This window comes from Platichthys flesus, chromosome 6 (genome assembly GCF_949316205.1).
Source record: "Platichthys flesus chromosome 6, fPlaFle2.1, whole genome shotgun sequence".
Taxonomy (NCBI): Eukaryota; Metazoa; Chordata; class Actinopteri; order Pleuronectiformes; family Pleuronectidae; genus Platichthys; species Platichthys flesus.
This window is the reverse complement of record NC_084950.1, coordinates 8,043,776-8,065,424: the sequence shown is the minus strand read 5'-3', so window position 1 is coordinate 8,065,424 and position 21,649 is coordinate 8,043,776. Positions and strand designations below refer to the sequence as shown.

General features: G+C 42.2%; 2 protein-coding genes across 2 annotated transcripts; one reads left to right on the top strand and one right to left on the bottom strand.

Moving 5' to 3' along the window:
• The first annotated feature begins 4,131 nt into the window (after positions 1-4,131).
• On the top strand, positions 4,132-9,385 carry irf7 (interferon regulatory factor 7). Its single transcript, XM_062389468.1, has 10 exons — positions 4,132-4,230; positions 4,551-4,704; positions 5,428-5,599; positions 5,692-5,792; positions 5,881-5,938; positions 6,069-6,185; positions 6,280-6,482; positions 7,950-8,151; positions 8,267-8,382; positions 8,594-9,385. The coding sequence occupies exons 1-10, from the start codon at positions 4,223-4,225 to the stop codon at positions 8,759-8,761; spliced, it is 1,299 nt and encodes a 432-aa protein (XP_062245452.1). The 5' UTR covers positions 4,132-4,222; the 3' UTR covers positions 8,762-9,385.
• Positions 9,386-9,846: 461 nt separating this feature from the next.
• On the bottom strand, positions 9,847-21,220 carry phrf1 (PHD and ring finger domains 1). The gene is made up of 19 exons (XM_062389467.1): positions 21,162-21,220; positions 20,284-20,432; positions 20,023-20,169; positions 19,420-19,613; positions 19,225-19,308; positions 18,995-19,128; positions 18,755-18,846; positions 18,325-18,503; positions 17,917-18,049; positions 17,726-17,829; positions 17,444-17,637; positions 17,073-17,204; positions 16,438-16,592; positions 14,259-16,128; positions 12,882-14,131; positions 12,616-12,692; positions 11,543-11,683; positions 11,212-11,340; positions 9,847-11,068 (listed from the first exon to the last, which is right to left on the bottom strand). Exons 2-19 carry the CDS (start codon positions 20,369-20,371, stop codon positions 10,925-10,927), a joined length of 5,247 nt encoding a protein of 1,748 aa, XP_062245451.1. The 5' UTR covers positions 20,372-20,432; positions 21,162-21,220; the 3' UTR covers positions 9,847-10,924.
• Positions 21,221-21,649: the final 429 nt, after the last annotated feature.

Genomic DNA, 21,649 nt, shown 5'->3' with positions numbered 1-21,649 from the left:
TACAGCTTCTCCACACAACTAAATGAACCGCAGGAGCGCGTCTCTGCGCACAATCACATGGCGATTATGAAGCTCCGGAAAAGGGACGCGATTCATTTGAAAGTGAAACATCATGTTTATGACAAAGACTGAAGGTTCGCGTGCGTGTCTCACCTCAGCGCACAGGTGGTCCGCTGTGTTGGCACTTTCATTCTCTCTATAAGTCTGTCCAGTCCTATAGGCTGCTGAACTGGGAGGTTGTGTAAGTGCGGGAAGTTTCTCCAGTGTGTGTTTGTTCCACGTTGAGAAATCAAAGCCCGACTCGAGGTGCAGGAACAGGGACGCAGCATTTCAGCACCACATCGGACCGGACAGTTAAATGTCACCTCACCATCCTCTCGATGGATCTTTAAATCGCACCATTAAGGTCGTTATCTCTCTAGTTAAATTTGCTTTATTTCACTGTCGAGAAATGTGCTTGGAAACTGCTCACGGTAAAAGTCTGTAAACTCTGGCAGAGATAAGTTGTGAAGACAGACCTGATAAAAAGAAGTGGGACGCTTGCGGCCTCTGGTGGCGAAATAAATTATGCTTCCTCCTGCATCTGGTGCAGATCCGTCTGAAACCAGTCGAGAGGGGGATTCCCTGTCAACTGGTGGTTTCCACTGGGTTGAGCCTGCTGCCTTTTTTTACTAACTAAACCAGAGTTCAAAAGTTAATTAACAACTTCGACGATCAGATCTTCAGACCTTCAGCCTCTACAGCAAAATTCCTACATCATTCACTTTTCATAATAGGCCTTTAGAGAAATCACAGTAAATAATAATTTGGTAATTCATCTTGACTTATTCTCCAAACATTTGAGGCAAAGTTAAAACACTAGTGGCTATATATTTAAGTTGAACTCACTACCAAGTTCCCCAACTCAAACAGCTCACACTCTATTAGTCCACCTCAAGGGCCATAGAACAAGAAAAGCTGTGCAACTCATGACTTCACCATAATCAGGAGGAAGCTTATGATTCAGGGCCAACTTTGTTTTGTAATCATCATTTTTTTTTCTTAATTTTAGCTCTGACAAGCTGTTTTAAAACTTTTTTCTAAATCAAGGTTAAATTTACACGAGTTCACAAATTAAGTTATTAAATAATTACCAATTTATGAGGACGACACATCAGTCTCCCATAGAAAAGATCCCATTATCATCACATTTCTTCTTTCTTCGAGGTTCTAGAGAGTAACATCATCCTGTGTGGTTTATGTAAATGACCACGCTTTGTGTGGCAATTCCCACTTTCATCTTCTAGGATTTCCCCACGCGACACTCCATTGGTGCCATAACCTCATCTTGTCAGCAGGGGGCGCTGATTAAAAGCACTCCACTACTCCATAGAGTTCAATGTCATCTGCCCTGATTCTACATCTCAGCCGGCATCTGAGGAAGCTGTCATTGTCATAACAAGACGACCAAGTGTTCTTATTGTGTCACAGATATGTTGGAAGATGCTGAACCACTCGACTGACTCCCTGTATCTTGTTCACTCTAAAGTTTGTAAAAATGTATTTTCATATTCAGTCTTTTGTTGGAACCTGCAGCCCCTTAGGCGAAGGATTCACTTCCTGACCCAGAACTGACTCATCGGACATTGTGAAATTTATTCCAGATTATGGCGTCTCGGAAAAAAAGCACAAGTTTAAACCCACAGGAAGTCTGTGGTCAGTCAAACATTTATAAACCCTATGATAGTGGAAAATCTTATGACACTCTATTCTCCCAAAAGTTGCACACACTATTCCTAAAATGTCAATATACAATAATAAACAGTACCAATGATTAAACTTCACATTTCAGATCAACAAATACGTGTTTTACATACACACACACACACAGTGATTTAAGTTGAAGCCCGACACAGTGTTATTCATACAGGTCAGGGTGTGGCTATTTGAACAAGGTCTCAGGTTCTTTGAAATAACCTGAAACTCCTGTCCCACAACAGCCAGGTGCTTTCTTTTTTTAAACAATGTTGCAATGCCTCGTGATTACGAGTGTGTGTGAGTGGGTGTTGAGCAGATAGAGACAGAGATGAGATATGAACCAGAAGAAAGTAGAATTCCAAAGACAGTGGTGGAGGAGGTACTCAAACAATCATACTCATGTAAAAGTACAAATCAATAGACAAATCAAAGTAAAGGTACCATATTGACTTTTCTACTTAGGTAAAAGTAACAAAGCGCTTTCTTTTAAATGTACTTAAAGTATTTCATGTAAAAGTACTTGCAGAGTGTATCTTCTTCCCTAATGCAACGGTCAACCTTACAAATCCATTTCAGTTCTACACCAGTGATGCTGCCACTGCAGGAGGTGGGCTCTAATATTACCTCCCGATGCTAATAGGATCAATTGACCAATTTCCGACTCATCATTGATTACTTAAAAAATATAAAATACAATATGAACATGTAACATAATGCTTTGTATAGTAAAGTTGAAAATGCAGATATTTGCTTGTATACGTAGGGGAGTAAAGGTAATAATAATAATATACTTAAGTAAAGGACAGATACAAGGGGAAAAAAGTACTTCCCTGACACTGAAATTTCCTTTGTATCGTGCATGAAGGTGTAAAACAGGATGTCAACCGTTTGTGTGGTATTTTGATAAGGGGTGTACATCCGTCCTTCGTGGCAGCCATGTTGGGCCCTCAGCACTTCGAGTGCTCAGGAAAAGGGAAGTGCTCCGTTAGAGGCTGTATCGCTTCTCTATTAAAAACTAATACTGCGTGCTATGGGTGAATTTTTTTAAAGCTCTGACAGGCCACTGCATCTGCACCATGATGCCAGAGAACACCCCCTATCCTTAAGTCTGCAATAAGGACATGGTCAGCAAACACAAACCACTTCTCCCTGACCCTGACCTTTTGGTACCGTTACTGTGTTTGAAAGGTCAGAGGAGACCCTGTGAGAAGGCAGAGGAGAAAAAACATATTTCACAGTTAGGTTTAGCGAACCCTCAAAATGAAGGGGTATGAGGAAGTGAAGTCTTAATTGGAGGGACCTAAGACTTGTGATGCAAGTCTTAATCATTGAGAGGAGGGGAACCCCGTCTTGCTCTCGCCCACAAGCTCACAGCTGCAGGATCCTCACTCTGAAAGTCCCACACGCTGCAGATTTATGAAAGCTCAGCAACTGGTGGATTCTATTGTTCGAGTTCACAGGAACAGTGCGGTTTCTCTTGAAGGGAGTGATCAGTCAGGTTAGAGCAGATGGGACAATTACTCCTCAACCACATGTCTGCTGTCAACTGAAACTGTTCACAGAAAGTGTGAATCTTTGAACGCTATCATGAATTGATGTGAGGTATTTCACTGGCATGTTGTATGGTACATCTGGATCTGCTTGTCCACATTACATTGTGCATGGTGCATGGGTTGTGTGAAATATTAAGCCTGCACATTTGTTTGGATGATAAGATCCTTACGTGCACAGTGGCATGCCTTTCAGGAACATTACATTAAACCCCCCCCCCCCCCCGGAGACTGACAGGTTCATCTCCACTCCAGAAGAACAGAGCGTGTTCAGTGTGTGGGCTCAGATTTTTTTTCTAAATTCACGTTTCAAGTAGGTTTCTTTTTAGTAAAACCTCCTCCATTTGTGCTGATTTCCTTTGATTAAGTACTTGTGTCGTGCTTCCGGAGGGGAAGTCATGTTAAAGCTGATTTGATTCTTTGTGTGGTTTGCTAAAGAAAGGGGGGGGGGGGGGTTTCTTAGATTGAGCGCAGCAACTTTACTTTAGGTGTTTTACCAATACACGAGGTTTGAACAATTCTTTGTCTATGGCGCCAAAATAAAGAAGAACATATTTTAATATATTATGTCATTAATAGCCACTTGAAAAAATCCCTGAGCTCCAGGTCAGGAAAGACCATTTGATAAAAACATTAATCTTGGATGAGGAAAACCGGATGATGACGTGGTGATGCAAGAAAACCTGATCAACGTCTCAGTTTCAGTTTCTCTCCTTCATTTCTGAGATGAAGAAATTCCACAGCTTTACCCTCGCCATCTGGTCTGTAGGGGGCGTCGTCAGCAGACACAGTGACGTGTGGCTGAACGCGAAGCCCGCCCCCCTCCTCTGACATCACAGGCTGTGCTTTCTATAAATGCTGACAGGGCGCAGTGGGGAACCACATCTACAGCTGGATTTAAACCAGAGTCAAACCAGAGTGACATCTCCTGAGAAATGCAAAGGTAAAGAGAAAAACATGATCAATGTGTGTCTGTTTTCATATGTTGGGAGGGACTTGTACGTATTGTGAGTCATTTCCTTCTTGTAAATCCTGCTGTGTGTGTACTTGTGTTCAGCTCTGTTTACTGCAACATAAACTGCTGTGTAGCAAAGTGTGCCACGGCACATTTAGCAATAGAGGCGTCTTTGTGGTTAAGAGTCAGAGAGAACAACACTGCTCTGCACTGTGTGGGCTGACTTTTCTATTTCCTCCCTGTCGCTCTACTTGTGTGATTAGAAAGACAAAACAACAACAGAACTGATCTGTCATTTTCCCTTGCAGCCACCACAAGCCCCAGTTTGCCAGTTGGCTCATAGAGCAGGTGCAGACGGGCCAGTACACAGGTCTGCGCTATGTGGCCGATGACCAGTTCAGAGTCCCCTGGAAGCACAACTCCAGAAAGGACTGCAAGGATGAGGACAGTCAAATATTTCGGGTAAGTTTAACAGCCTCTGTGGAACTTGTCACCGCAGTACAGCTTTTATATCTGGATTAGATAACGTGTTAATGGCTTTGTTGACAACTGTACTGGTGCTGTGTTATTTCCCGGAAAAGTTCTAAAATATGATGCTGTGCCAAAAATACAAACTTAGGGCGTCATTTCATTTTTGTCAGAGTCCTTATTGGTGAGACAGAGGCAATAACCGCTTACCAACACCAGAAGTGGCACCTGCACTGAAGCAAAGAGGAAGCAAAATATAAGTGCTCCACTTTAAATATATACGTTAAAAAAAATACTCTATTACAAGTAAAAGCAGGCAAACAGTGATCAATTTCATTAAGAAGAGTGATCCCTAAGTTTCACTGAAACTGGGGATGTTTTTCCAAATGTTGATACACCTTTTATGACGCAAGACCGTAATAATGTAAATACCATTAAGTCAACGTTCAATGTGAAAGTGATTTTTATATAGTCCTTTAGTTCACAGTTGGATTGAGGAGTGCCCTTTAAATGATTAGTGTAAACACTCATTCAAATGTTATTATATTAGTCATTAAATTAAATCCTAATCTGTAATGTAACTAGTAATTTAAGCTTTTATATGGATAGACTCTATGAAAATTACAGACACGTTTGAAATAGTAATTCAGGGTTTCAAATACTGCTAAGAAAAGTACCTACATGTATTAACACTGTGTTGATCTGTGTGATTCGCAGGCGTGGGCAGTGGCGAGTGGTAAAATCCAAGAGTTCCCCACTGACAAGGCCCGGTGGAAAACCAACTTCCGCTGCGCCCTCAACAACCTCTCGTTGCGCTTCAAGATGATAGAGGACAGCTCCAAGAACTCAGACGACCCCCACAAGATCTACCAAATCATGAACACCGACCGTAAGGCGGCTGCTTGTTCGACCCGGGGCTTTCGCTGTGGAACCGTTTGTGGAGTTTGTGTGTAAACAGCACGCTTCCTTGTTTCCTTGCAGACAGACAGACAGACCTGCCAAAACAAGACTCCCAGGAGGACTCAGTCATGACTCCAGATATCTACAGCTCTCCCACGGAGTTCTTCCCCCTGGGACATGAGGTGCAGTACTGCTGAGAGCACACTTTCACTTCTCTCTGTAAAGGGGTTCAGCAGGCGACATTATAATACTCTCTGTATTGTTTTGCAGAACCAGTACAATCTGGAGAATAATTTCACGGCCTTGGATCTGGGCAACCAACCAATAGGTACAGTGTCTTTTTGCAAGGGGAAATTCTTTTAATGAATCTATAATATTAGACTCATTAAGAGATGATTTTACATGGTTTATAATTGAGGTTGAATGTAGTTAAAGCAGTTTTTTACTGTCTATCATAGAGGAACAACTGTGGGTGGAGAACTACGTCCAGCCCGATCCAGCCGTCCTTGGAGGTTACACTGTTGCAGCAGAGAACCACCCGCAAGCTTTTCCAGATCAACAGTCTTTCTACGAGGGTACGTTCCTCCACCCAAACAAAATGCTGTTCAGGAAGAAAATACAAAAAATCTCAAAATTGTAAAGTGAACTTTTATTGTGTGTTGTTTGCAGTAAATCCCGCACCAGTCGTCATCTCAGCTCAGCAACCAAGTATCTATGACCTGGAGGTCTCCATCCACTACAGGAAAAAAGAAATGCTCAAGGTCACGTTGGCCACCGCATGTCTCCAGCTCCACTACCAGCAAGAGGCCCCCAGCCCCAACCGCCAACTCCTCTGCTTCCCCTCCACTGACGGCCTGCTCGACCACAAACAGGTACATGGCTGAATCAGCTGGACTGCAACTACTGAAGAACAGTTTTAAAAGACATATAAAGAGTTTAATGTCTATTAAGTATATTTTCCTGCAGTTAATCTATCCTGTCCCCGTCATTGACCTTTAATATGTCCTACACAGTGCTTTCAAGTAGTTCTGCTGGTCAACTGTGGACAATCTACCTTTGGAAAGAAGCAGAATTTTAGGCTCTGAAATGTCTTTTGGACTAATAATGACCATCCCATTTTTTTGTACAGTCGTGAGATGATGTGAGACAATGACTTTAAACAGTCAAAAGTTCAACATATGGCTAAATATATGTTCGGATAGAAATAAGTCGGAACTTAAACGTTCCCTTTGGAGTCAACAGAGTTATTGTGAGCATCAAGTGTTACCCAACAAACCACATCATCTGTATTCCTCTTATTTAAATCATGCCTTGTTTACATGCAGGTTAGCTACGTGTGGGTTTGAGGAACAGTGGGAAACCATAGTCAGGATTATGTCTCACATCGCTAGCCTGTATTGAAAGAATGACCTGAGGTGTATGGGATACTGATCATGTGTAATTGTGCTGCGTGCGATACACCCTCGTCACCATGTAACCTGCTAATTAGGAGGGGGGGCAGAAAACATCATGGAAATAACTCGTCCTCAAAGAACTTTGATCAGTTTGATTTCAGGGGGTGGTTGTAATAATGTGAGACATATTTAGAACCACCCTGATTTGGCTCCATGTAAACACGTAATCCCTCAGCTCTCAAGACCGTGTCAGAACTCTTCCTGGAGGAAGTTGGGTGAATGTGAGATCATCTAAGGGGGCAGTTTTTTTTCCTTAAAACTAACTGGTGCCGGCCCTGTTTCTAATCATGCCTGTTTGGAATGTGTTTGCGTAGGCCAGTGGTAATGCCCTGGAGCTCCCTCAGAATGAGGCCATGGTTTTATATTCAGTCTACGCTGCAGAGGGAAGTTAGAATGTGTTAGTTAATCCTACGTGGTTCATCTGGTGATTTTATAGTAGATGTTTTCCATAAAATTAAACTGATTTGGCTTTATTGCTGTCAACTAGTTGGTTACATTCAAGTTTTCATAATAAAAGCTCTGAAATTCAGTTCAACATGAATCAGCGCTGCAGCAAAATGAACATTGTACTTTTACTTAGAAGAAAAATGGCTAAACAGGAAGGGATTATATGATGGATATCAATACCCAGGACAACCATAAAGGCTTACGTCAGTCTGATATGGTGAAATAAAAATCATAAAATCATAAAAAAAGTATCTGCCGCTGATTTTGACCCGTGGTTTGGTTTCACCCAGTTGCCGACCCACACAACCACAGACAGACGTTTGTGGAATAAGTGGAAGATAATACATTATACAGATGTTCATCGTCCGTGAGACAAGGACTCTTTAATAGTTTTAGTGTTGAAAGGACTTCTTCTAATCACAGCCTTGTTCACAACAGATCGAATTCACCAACCGCATCCTCAACAGCATCCAGAGGGGTCTCCTGCTGGAGGTCTGCGACACCGGCATCTACGCCTGGAGGCAGGACAGGTGCCACGTGTTCGCCAGCACCAGTGATCCCAGTGTGGCCCTGCCAGACCCCAAAAAGCTGCCCCAGAACACGAGGGTCGAGCTCCTCAGCTTCGAGAAGTATGTGAATGGTAGGTGTGGATCTCCTGTTCGTCTTCAATGTGAATCAAAGGTATAGGTCTTGTTACTAGTATTAGAACTTTTATCTGCATTAAGTTTAAACTGTGAAATATCTGTCTGCCACAGATCTGAAGAAGTTTAAAGAGAACAACGGGGGCTCTCCTGAATACACCATCAACATGTGCTTCGGAGAGAAGTTTCCTGATGGAAAAGCTTTGGAGAAGAAACTCATCACTGTCAAGGTAAGAATTGTCATGTTTTTTTTACCTCCAAAGGAAGTTCTGCTCCATTTGTTTGTCTGTCTGCAGGATTACACATAAAACTACAGAACAAATTTCCCTCGAGATGTAGTGGGAGGATTCGGCATTCCGATTTTTTCTTTTCAACCTTCTACATCACCTCAAACCCAGTAATTTGACTTCAGCTAATAAGTCTCTCCCTCTGCCCCCGTAGGTGGTTCCTCTGATCTGTCGACACTTTCACGAGATGGCCCAGATGGAGGGCGCCTCGTCTCTTCACAGCGCCAACGTCAGCCTACAGATGTCGCACAACAGCCTCTACGATCTCATCAACTCCGTGTTCGGTCTGCCGATAGATGAGGAGCCGAGCTTCTTGCATTAGATCTGAAACATCATCAGCACTGGCCTCGAACAAGGAACTCTTCAATATGCTATGGGACGCAAATGGTGCACGATATCCTGCTCTTAACAAAAGCTTTGACGTAAAAAGAAAAAGCCTTGTTGAATGTGCGTCAGAAGCAAGAATGAACAGAATCATTATTTGGTGTCACAGAATTTGCCATTATCGATCTGCTGTATTTCCACGTTGCTGCCTTGCCTCTTCTTCTGTTCTGATTAGCCACAAACTGTTAAAAACAAAACGGATATTTTCTATCACTACGGAGTGGAAATTGACTCCTTCATTACTGGGACTGTTACTCAAGTGAAAGACAACAAGTTAAGCTTTAGAATAAAGTTTTCGATGATTCAGAATTATTTAATTACTCGTATTGAGCAGATCTATGTAGTGAAGAGCTTAGGACCAATATGATGGTAAATCTAGTCTCAAAGATTTGCGGATACTGGTCACATATTTATGAGGTCGTATTTTGTTTGTGTCATACAGCCACCGACTGCAATATGTTTACATGTCTGTGGTGAATTGATTTGCACTTCTACCTTTAACCACTTCTTTTATTATACCTCTGCTGGTCATTTTGTATTTCAAATAAATGGTTTAATGGCGTGTGTGATCAAGTAAATGCAGAAACAAAACAAATATACATTCAGATAAACATGAGCACCTGTTTCTTTAGATTTGTCCCTGGCAACAAAAGTCCAACCGCCCTCTCTAAAAGTCTTTACAGAAATCAAACTAAGTAGTGTGGACAACAGAATGATGAACAGACACAAAGTAGTTTTTAAAGGAAGCAATGCAGAGCAGCTATGTATATCTGAAGACACACTAACAAAGCAGTCATTCATGTGGCTGCATTGAACACTTTATGGTTAACAGTGAAATTATTTGTTAAATTTGTAAACTAAAAGGCCTTTTTTTTCTTTATTCTATCATACCAACAATGGAAAATTCTCTGGTTTATAAGTTTTTCCATGATCTCTTATATACAGACAATAAATGGATCTCACAAATTCCACAAAACTATGCCCATAAATTAGCTTCATATGTATTAATAAACTTTATATATAAAAAGAAACAAAGAAATTTAATGTTGTTAACACGTTTGTGGAGATGAGAGCTACCGGTTTGACGAAATCTAAACATTGAAATTTTGGAGGCATATAGTTTGTATTATAATCCTTTTTTTTACTTTAAAGTTAAACCTACATTACTAAGCATTGCAGACTTTAAAACAGAATGCCCCAAAACAAATAAAATTCTACCTATTCAGGGAAATGGTAAAATTGTTGTCACACTACTTTAACTCATTAGGCACAAAAGAAATAAAAGAATCCCAAATTCTCAACATTTTAGTCAAGGGGTTGAAAACGAGGTCATTCAGTTTTTCAGGGCGTAAGAAATCAATTTTTTTTTTTTTAGAAGAGTGACTCCATTGTTCATTTCAAATCACTGAGGAAGAATTCCCCTGTAGTGCACATACTACATCAACAAGGATATTTGAGAAGTGGAAGACAGGGAAACAGAGGCTTTTAAATACATTACAAAAAAAAAACACAATCAGATCTAGAAACTAGAACCAGTTATGTCCAGTCATTCGGAGCAGGCAACACAGATGTAAGGAACATACAAGGATATATCAAATCTATATTATTTACAACCAAATCTAAAAGTGTGTCATTTCTCTACTGAAATTTTATACAAAAATTGCATAAGTGTCTCTCCTTGATGTGACAAAAACCTTGAAATATGCATTCACTGCATACTTTGAAGTCATTTCTTAACAAACAAACAAAAAAGATGAATACCCCTGTTGTCACCATAAAAACCTCAAAGTCTAAACTGCACCCTTCCAGTGATATGCAACCTGAATTATCAGTCCATGAGAGGGTCCTTTGTGATTTGCCTCTTTAAGGCACAACCCCAGAGACTCCCATTAACTTTCTGAGCTGCAAGAACCTAAACTGTCTAGCTCATGGCAGTGACAGTCCAAGAGGAGGAGACCCATGGGTGGTTTGAGTCAGAGTTCGAGATTTCACTGTTCCATCTTGAAGCTGTGAGGGACTCTAAAGTCAACCCGTTATCACTAAATGTAGAACAACATGATTGTGGCGGGTGCAGCTGCTCTTGCCTGTAGTTCACGACTCCTCAGGGGCTGTCGGAGATCTGTGGCTCCTGCCCTGAGTCCTCTCCTTTCCTATGTTTCCTAGCATGTTTGTATTTGTCCACGTACGCCTTCACCAGATTGCCCACCTTTACTGGGTTGATCTCACCGCTCTTGCTGTGGCACACCTGAGGACCAGGCACACAAAGTGATTAGACAAAATCATCTTAGTCATCTGACAACCTGTTGGTTTATTAACAAAATAGGTATCAGTGCTTTAAGCCGTTGATGAGTCACAACACTTTGGTATGTTGATAAATGTGTCACCCACCTTCTGGACTGCTTTGCGTACAATGTCTTTGTACTCATCCTTGTTGATGTCTCTGTTCTGGTAGAAAGGTTTGATAGCGAGCTTCACCTCCTCGATAGCTCTCTCCTGCATGTGCAACTTTTTCAAATACTGTTGGGATAAATAAAACATCAGTTATGTTATTGTTGTTAATAAAGAATAATCTCAAAACAAAAACAAAAGGAGGGAGACAACAGTATTTTCTACAGAGAGGATTGATTTTGGGAATGAAGCACTTCTTAATGTGAGTTTTAAAATCATTATTACCACAAACATTCAGTTAAAAAGTAAATAATTTATAATGGATATTCACCTTATCTTTCCTCGACACGTCTCCTTCCTCTTCGTCCTCTTGTCCAGTCACTGATAGTCCCACTGGATTTAGGCCACCAGATCTAGAGGAAGTTCCAAGCGGAGCGCCGGCACCTTTTTTGGAGGACTCACCGGTGACGTCCTTTAAAAGTCAAAAGAGATAATAAGGAAGATTACCTTATGGACACAACTAACAAATATTTTCATCATAAACTAAACTGAAAATGTATCTCTCAATCAATGGCTTTGTTGAGTTAAGTCCAGATAGTTTGTTTTATTAGTCCAAAACTCAAATATATTAAGTTTATACACACAAGACACGAAAGAATCAAATCCTGTAATAAACAGAACTGAAAAAATGGTCTTACATGGAAATTTAACAAAATCATTTAAAGGTCAGGAAAAACGTTGCTGTTCACTCAGTGAATCAACCAATCATCATGCAGCTATTATGTGTGATGTCATATGGGATTCTTTAGGCATTTAGGTACGATAGAGCACATCAATTGCTTTTAAAGAAACAAGCTCTAAAAGCAATAGTTTGTTTGTCACAAGAATTGATTTGAAGACTCTGATAGATTCAACCTGGCCCAGTCCCCAACCGCAGCTACCATAACAGCCAAGATGATGAGGATTAAAATGGACCGAGCCTGTGGTCAGACTTTTAATATTTCAACTGCATACAAGCTTCATATTGTATTGAGTTAGTCATATACATAAAAGAATATGACACAAAAATGTGTGTCAGACATACATAACATACACAAATAACAAATTACTAATTGTATACATCTTATACAGGCGTGTTACGTTTGTAGATGTTGTATTGAAGAGTTCTTGTGGAAAAGAGAGTGATTCAATGTAATCTGAGAGGAAGCCCACAGTGAGGCTTTCACTTTCGTTTAACCTGAAAATGCTTCAGTATCAGTTTCAACAGTGTGACTTTGGATAGACAATACAAAGTACTTCTAGACAACCACTGCCCCCATCTGGTCATTATTCACATTACATGCTTTCTTGGAGTATTTCAAGAAAACAGATTCAACTCTGCAGGGACATGTGGATCAGTCTTACCTGACTGGATTTCTGGACCGTGGAGGACGGTCTTCGAGCTCCTTCCTGCTTCAGCTTCAATTTATAAAGAGCCAACTCTGTGAAAGAAAGAATAAAAAAAGAAATTTAGCTGGAATTCTGGGAACCAGTTAGAAAACACATTTAAAAATCGATTCTTGTTGGACATTAAAATACTGAATATCTTTTATGAACTTGATCTATTGATCCAATGTGAACAGCTGATCAGAGGTGATGTGGGGGGGGGGGGATCTAGCAGCAACACTTACTGCTTGCAGATTTCTCTGGTTGGGGCCCCTCAGGCTCCTGTATGTTCCAGGTGACCCTCTTCACTGGAGCCTTAGATTTGGCTCCAACCACAGCAGCTACCTGCTCTCCCTCTTTCTTCCCCTCCTCGTCTTCCTTCTCCTCTTTGACAACACCGTCGCCTCCCTCTGTGCGCTCGGACTTCACAAAGTCCAGGTTGTCAAGCATCACGTCGACATTGAAGTCGTCATCAGAGTCAGAGGGTTGCAGAACTTCCTGCTTCACAGAGAGAGTCGGCCCTGCAGCGTTTGGTTGTTCCTCTGAGGTCATTAACTCAGGAGAGGCTGCACCCTGGTGAGCGTCTTCTGTGACAGGTGCTGTCAATGTAGAAAATGAGGCGAGGTGGCACACTTTAGGGGAACTTGGCTCTGATTTAATTGTGATTTGACGAGTCTCAGTCTTTATTCCACACATAGGAGTCTGGCTGAGGTCTTCTTCCATCCCTTCCTTTTTTATGTCTTTGGTTTCTGACAAAGACCAAGAGTCGATTTCTTCTTTCTTAATTGATTTGGCGAGAGGAGCATCTTCAAACATATCAAGAGATAGAGATCGTTTTTCTTTCTTAATTTCTTTCACAACCATTACTTCTTTTGTCATTTCCGCGGTTGGGGCTTCGCTGTCTGCCCTGAGGTCTTTGACTTCCTTTTTAACTTCAGATGTGGAAATCGAGGAGGGGAACTCCTTTTTACTCCTTTTTGTTTTTTTCTCCTCTTTGAGCGAATTTTGAATGACATCCTTCTCTTTTCTCTTGTCTTGTATCTGCTTCTTGTTTTTAGAGGATGAGACAGAGGACCCCGATTTCTTCTGTGAATTCTTGGATGATGAGCCTTCTACTTTCTTCCTCTGTTTTGAGCTCGATCCTTCGTCTGTCATTCTCTCTTTTGAGCTCGATCTAGACCTGGGTCTCCTTTTGTCTTTGGATCGTGACCCCACTTTGTCTCTTGAGGATTGAGATGGTTGTTGCTGTCTTGTAGGATCTTTCCTCCTTTCCCTGGATCTTGAGCGCGATTTTGAACGAGACAAGCCCCGTCTTTCGTCCTTCAATCTTGATAAGGATCTAGATCTGGAACGCGACTTGGACCGTGACCGACCGGGTCTCTTGTCCTTTGAAACATGTCCTCTCTTGTGGTCTACTTCTCTGTCCACAATTTTTCCCTTGCTCTTTTGCTTCTTCCTCCTTGAACGCTCTCTGCTACTCGAGCTGGAAACAGACCTGGTAAAAAATTTAAAAAATAAATCAACATTTAAAGATAAAATCTGTAGGTGACAAAACAAATTGGTCAACAAAAGGTCTTAATGTTAAATAAATGACCAAAATAAATATTGGACAACATATTTACCTAGATCGCTGCCTGTCTTTGGAATGCGACCGGGATCGCCGTTTCTTTCTGCTGCTCTTATCAGGGGAGTTGGACTGAGAGCTTTGTGAGGTTGAGCGTGCTCTTCTTCTCTCTCTGGACCTTGACCTCCTCGAACTCCTTTCTATATCCTTCTCCTTTTCTTTCTGCCTGCCTCCTTGGCCAGAGGCATGATGGTCTCCTCTCCTGCCTTTGTCCGTCTCTGAGCTGCTAGACTGAGACTCTTTTGGAGCTTTGGAGGTTTTCCTCTTATGGCCCAGATCTCTTGATGGGGACTTGGAACAAGATGTGGATTCAGTCAGTTTCTTCTTGGTAGGAGCCGAGCTGGATGCTGATGAATCCTTCCTACAGTTAGGGAAAGCACCACGTCGAGATCCTTCACTCTCCTCTTTCACAATCTCTTTCTCAGTCTTTAAAAGATCGAAGCTACGATGAGCAGGTACTGGGATGTCAGCTGTGTCTGAATTTAAATCCATTGTTACACTGTGACTCCTTTCTGCTTCCCCCTCATCATCTAGCCCTGGCTCTCTCTTAACTTTGGTGTCAAGTAATGATGTTTGTTTCTCCACCTTAATGTCTACTAATCTTGATTCTTTTTCCACCTTGACGTATTCCTGTGAGCATCCGGCCTCCTGTGATGTGGTTTCCAGAGCATCATCTCTCCTCAGCTCCTCCTGTGAGACCTCAGTCTCCTCTTCTTCAGTTTTCACACGAGCCCGGTACTGCTTATTTGGCATTACATCCTCCTTTCTTCTTAAACTGGGAGCCTTGAACTCATGTGTGGCATGTAGGGAGCTCTTATCCTGCCTTGAGCTCTCAGCTTCACTGTCTGAGCTGCCTGAGTCTGACAGAGTGGGATTAAAGGGATCATAGATATTAGTACTGTCTTGTTCATCGTTAACCAGCGTATGCGATGCAAGTAGCATCTGCTTATCCCTGCGCAACTGTCTCCTCTTGGTTTCATCTTCCTTTTCTCTCCGGTGTTCTTTCATGCTGCCTCCACTAGTAGAGGGTGTTGTGACGCTTAGCCGCCTCGATTGCCAAGAGTTCCCACTAATGCGGAAGCTCACTGACGACGAAGAGGAGGAGGCTGAAGGATTCCGTGACTGGCTGGTGGGCAAACCAGTGGAGGAGGAAGAGGAGGAAAATGAGTTGGAGAAGGCTGTTGATGACCCCGCTCCGTCAGACCTGTGCCTCTGGCCCTGACCATCAACCCTGCCCTTCTGCTGATCTACACTTTGCTGCCTGCTCTTGTCCCCAGCGAGGCTGTTCATGCCCATTTCAGGCATGCCGTAACCATTACTGCTGCTACTCCCGTTAGTACTACTGATTCTATTACTGCCGCATTGACTACTGCCATCATTTGTCTCACCACTACTCTCCCTTTTTATTTTTGGTATCCGAGGAAGCACCGCTACGTCGACCCACGCTGGCTTTGCAGCTGCTTTTTTAGGTTGGGACTGTGATGGAATCGTTCCCTTGAAGTTTGAGCCGGGTGCAGTGTGGCTGGACGAGGAGGAGGTTTCCCTGGAGGCTCTACCATCATTTGCTCCCCGGTGGCCAGGAGAGGGGGCGTGTCTGTTTGGACGAGGTGGCTGCAAACCTGGATGACCTCTAGGTGGCAAATCCGAATAGGGAGGGGGTTGGGTGTGGATGGCTGAGTGGGGCGTACACAAGGGTGAGCGAACAGAGGTCGTGGACAAAGGTCTGTTTATAGAGCTGTGGGAGGATCCTGGTAGGTGTCCGTTAACGTGGGGAGACGGAGAAATGTCTCCTTGGATCGGCGACATCCCGGGGTTGATGGTCACATCTCCTGAGCTGCTGCTACCTGGCTGTACTGTGGATGGCATAACTGGAAACACAAAACGTACATTAGATTACAAACATACAAAAGGGACAATTTACAAGTAAAGTGCTCACAATACTTTCAGAACGAAAACCAGAGAAGTGGAATTGTTATTGTTACAGTATATAAAAATAGTACAGTATATATATAGTATATAATATAACATAATATATATTTATATATGATAGTAATTATAGCTTAATCTAAAAACGTTTGAACAGCAGGATTTATTGTGACTAGCTTTATAAATAGTCACACAGCTACAAGACAAGTATATCTCACCCCAGCTTTTAAAAATGTGCAACAAAGACTTACTTGGCTTGGTAGCTTTTAGGGAACCATCTCTACGAATCACAACGTCAGCGCTGTCCATCATGAGCATGCTCTGTCCTGTAAGTATACTGCCAAGCAGGTCAGGCACGGGAGCCGCCTCCACGACACCCCCTGATTGGGGGACATCCACTGCTCTCCTGGTGTAGCATAGCAAACCTTTAATTTAGATTATCAAAGTATTGATCAAGCTTGATACCATTTTGATCAGGAAGACCCGGAGTATGACTTGCAATTTGCTACTTTGTTTCCATTCTTAGTAGCAGATGCTTTTCATTATTTTTTGAGTAGGGAAAAAAGTAAGATCTAAAAACACCATTTTAGTAGATTTAGACAAAAATACTGTTATCTTGTGATGCAGTGCTGAATTTTCACTTTATGTACATTTTTACTTTATTTGGATGTTCCCTGAATTTAGTATGGTACCATATTGGTTTTATCACAGGTGTAAATCATAAAATGAAAAGATTGCATTGCATTTAGCTGCATCAGTTTCAAGGTCCCGATATTGTCATAATGTCAGCTTCAACTAAACAGAGTCAACATCAAGGTTATCGGTAACACTGTGCTTTGAAAAAAAAAGAGCCTCTGTTTACATCATGGTGTAGAGGTGATGTTACCTGGAAAGGCTGGCACTGATTGGTCGAGCTACAGGCTGGTGAGAGCGAAGAGCAGAGCGAGAGATTCCTCGTCTCTTGGCCTCAAGCAGTGATGAAACGTGGGCGTGCTGCTGCTGCTGCTGCTCTTCCTCACTGGTTAAAAGAAAAAAGTCAAAATATACCTGGTTAGATCAAAACACTTTAAGACACTAGCGTTATCCACATTTGTGCAGTAATAGATGATAATTAATGATTAAAATAAAGCTAACTTTAAATGTGTAAACTGGTTTTACTTTCGTTTGATTACGGGGGAAAAACATCCAAAATTTAGTATTTTAAAATAAAGTCTGAAATATGATATTCAGGCCACACATCTGAGCAAGTCCTCTTACCGTTCTGTGAATGGATCCAGGCCAAATGGATCTCCATAGATGGAGAGGGATGCAGCACCTATGTCAGCACGCATATTGCTTAGTGTGTGCTCTGAGGGTTGGTAGACTGTAGGAACCGCAGTGCCCTTCTTGGTCTTTACAATTCCAAGATTATTGGCAATACGGCTTCGGGGAGTGGCCGTCTTTTTCCCCGTCTAGTCGAGAAATACGGACATGGAATTTATCAACAAACTGTGTTGACAAATACAATTTAAATGTCAAGACTGATATTGACACACTCACTTTTCTTGATCTCCTCCCTCTCCTTTTTTTCCTCCTGAATCCTGTAGTTGCACCTTTACCCTTCGCAGAAGACGTCCTCTTGCTGCCGACCTTTCTACGCTTTACTGTTCATCAAATAACAAGAACACAACGACTCAGTTTATTTTAACACTACTACTGACTTTGTGTGTTTTTCATGTGCGCTCACTTACCAGTCCTGCGCCTGTGTGTTGGTGGAGCACGAGGTGTTAAGTCCCGTATATACACAGCCGTGTTGAGCCCAGCCACCACAGCATTTATCGTGTCATCCAGCCATGTGGACTGAATAAGATATGTGGGAGCCAACTGGTAAGACAAAATGTTGCATTACTCCACTGGTTCACTGCTGAGTAAACTACTTAACACACACACACAATTCCTTGATGCATTTCAAACACCAGTCAAATAAAACTGTCAAAAGCACATGCCATTATATGTCATTACAATGACTCATGTCAGTTAATCTACACAACAAACATTTGAGAATCAAAACATTTCAGTGAGATACAGTCTTCTGCATTTGCTGTGGTAGTAGGTTATGTAAATAAGCCAAGACGGAAGCATCACGCCTCATGCCAAACCTGTGACGTGCGTGCCTGTGTGATGCGATATCGGTTGACACTGGCTCGAACCCTCTCGCTCTGCTGGGTTCTGGCGATCGCTCTGGTGGGACCTGCGGCGCGGGGATGGTGGCGGCTGGTGGCAGGCTGGGCGGTAGAGGGCAGGCTTTCTGTATCACTAACTTCCACAACTGAATCCCCTGAATCAGAAGAAATAAATGTCTTATTTTTAAAGGATGCTTATGATAGTGTCACTTTAAATATAATGAAAAGGTTAATATTAAGCTTTTAGAAAGAGTCAATGTCTTTTGGCTTTGTTTTGATATGTGTAAGTATATTTTTAAAGAAAGTTAACCATATAAAGAGTCTGTTAAGGACAATATGTCGCCCAAGTGCAAAGTATTGTTTGTCCAAGTATGAACATAAGAAGGTAAATAACTTGGAGATTTACTTGTGTGACGATTGTTGGCTTCACATTCAGGACAGAACCATTCTTCTACAGGTACAGAGGCCAGAGGTGGTGTGAGACACTCCATGTGATACCTGTGATAAGAAAAGTCTTAAAATGTGTTCACCACAAGAACTCTCCCACCGGGGTTGTTAAGGATCTAAAACAGGGTAAAACTGACTGTTGTGTTGATACTTGGATATATTTCTTTACAACAATATTAAATCAATTAATTAATCTCACCCAGCATCGCAACCATCACAGAGCAATAGGCGGTCCTCGCGGTCACTGCCCCCACACACCTCACAATTGGTCTGCTCCAGATCCACATCGACCGTTTCTTCTACACCTTCCTTCACAGGCTTTTGCACTGTGATCTAAATGAAAACAGCGATCACTTAAAACCCATGTAGGCAATTGGTTTACATAATATGAATGTATACAGAGTTAACGGGGGTTAAAAAGAAACTCACAATTTTCTTCACTTTGCCTCCAAAGCATTTTCTTAGGTATATGTTATTGAAGGTGAGACGGTCAACAGGACAGGAGTTTGCGTTCTAAATAGTGGGAAACAAAAACACAACTGAGTTACTCTGCTTCCTCTGCCATGGATGATAATGTAAATATTAAGGGGGAAGTGTGTAACAGCAACATGAAGTCACACCCACCTTGGTCCATTCAAGGATGCAGTCCAGGCAGAAGTAGTGCTCACAGCTCTCTGGTGTCGCCACAGGTTGGCTGCTGAACGAGTTAAGGCAGATGGGACATTTATCTGCGTCCTCATCTGAGCTCGTCTCTGCCAGGTCAACACAGGTTCCTCCTAGAGCGCCATCCTCTGCCTTAATATCTTCGTCCTCTTCATCTGACAAAAGTGGATAGAAATCTCAAAGAAAAATCCACAATACGGACAATATCTAAAGACAACATTGCTGCGTAACCCAAAGTGGTGGGCAGATGGTATCGTCGTAAAGTGTGTAGTGTATTGCATAACTCAGACTTGTCCACATTCAGATAAACAGAAAAACCACAGATTGCTAAATAACAGACAGCAACAAGTTAGCAGCCCTAAAATAAAGTGTACACCATTTTTTACCAGAATAAAAATCTGCAGCAAGATGTTTAATAAATAACTTGACATCATTATATGAAACTCTTGTTATGTTAAATATGGACATCACACGCCATAACATTGGACAGAGCAGCATTTAAGGTCTTCTACACTCAGAAATATAACAATCAAATCATGTCTATGTTGATTACAGCCGTCTTACCTCCCTCCTCCTCATTCCCTTCTTCTTCTTCTTCCTCCTCCTCATCATCATCATCATCCTCCTCCTCCTCCTCTCCATCAGGGTGGTGATTCTCCTCATCACCACTGTCAGATTCTCCATCTTCAGACTCCTCTTCATCCGAGTCATCTGGGGAAAGGGGGGGGGGGAATTGCAATACAGAGGTCACGTATTTTATGCAGTTTGGTGAAAACAGTCATCCGCCAATGTTTGTTTGAAACACAAACATATCACACAAGCTACCTGAGATGGCCCACAATGCAGCATGTCTCCCTTTGCTGCTGGACGCGTTTTGATTGATCAAATCATCTTGGCTGTCGTCCTCATCCATGGTTGATCATCGGAAAGTCCTGCACGTCAAATCCCTGGGCAGCTGTTCTCTGAAATAGTCTCTGCAATAGTAACAACAGATTTGCAGATAGTGTTTAAAAAGCGTTTTCTCTTATGTGCAAACTTGGGGGATAATGTCTGAGTAATAATGAAGTGCAATGGTAGTTTAGAAGCCAACGACAGAGGAGGGGACAGATAAGGGGAAAGGTGATAAGCAGGCATGTACTCTTGATCTATGGGGGTTCTGCTTAAATCCACAGTGATCAGACAAATTATCATTTTCCTACCAACTACCAGCGACACTGCAAAGCTTGTGGGTAGTAAATAAAGTACAAAGCACAGCATTATAAGCTACTTTTCCTTTGTTTGCCGACGAACAGGACATCGGTGCCTGACACAAGTTAGCTAACCTGCAGAACGTGCTAATGCTACATTTGTAAACAAAGAGGACAAGTCGCCACCAAACAGATCAATAACGTCGTGTCCTGTGTGACATTTGTGTTGAGTCTGAGCCCACATGTCCACACGACGCCCATGTGAACTCACGGGAACGTGGCACTGACCTGAAGCCTCGCTTTCACTGAACAAACGACGCTAGCTAGTCGCATCGATGTAGCACGTTAGCTTAGCCCCTCCTCGGGAACAGCTAAAATTAGCGACCGTCCACTAACTACACGCTCGTTCGGCTTCTGTGCAAAAAAACCGCAGCGTGGAGCATTAACACCGAGTTTAAAACCCCCCAGTTCCTTACTGGGTCCCACTGGGTGAATGGACAGTGGTTTCAGACCTACCCTGGTGCAGAGTGAGGTGTGTGTAGTGATATGAAGTCTCCACCGTGGTTGAGTGACACCACCGGCTGGACTGACACGGAAAAGGCCGAGTGATCCCGAAGAGCGTGACTCTAAAAGAGACAGTGTCCATTTGTTTCAGATCAGACATGTGTGTGTGTTTGTTGGTTTATTCAAAATGTTGTTCAATTAAATCATTAGGTGAACATTGTGATACACGTGTAAACACAAGATAAAAGTAGATATTACTTCAATTATAGGGATTTATTCAATAATCAAACAAACACACACACAGACACACATACACACACATACATGCACACATAGACACACACAAACATACATTCACAGACACACACAGATGGGGGATTCGGCCTGTGTTATCTCTTCAGCCACAGCCGCCTCAGTGTGACTGCATTGACACATGTAGGTCCTCACAACATGAGTAATTCTTGGAACACTAGCAAATGCATTGACTTTCATTTCATTGT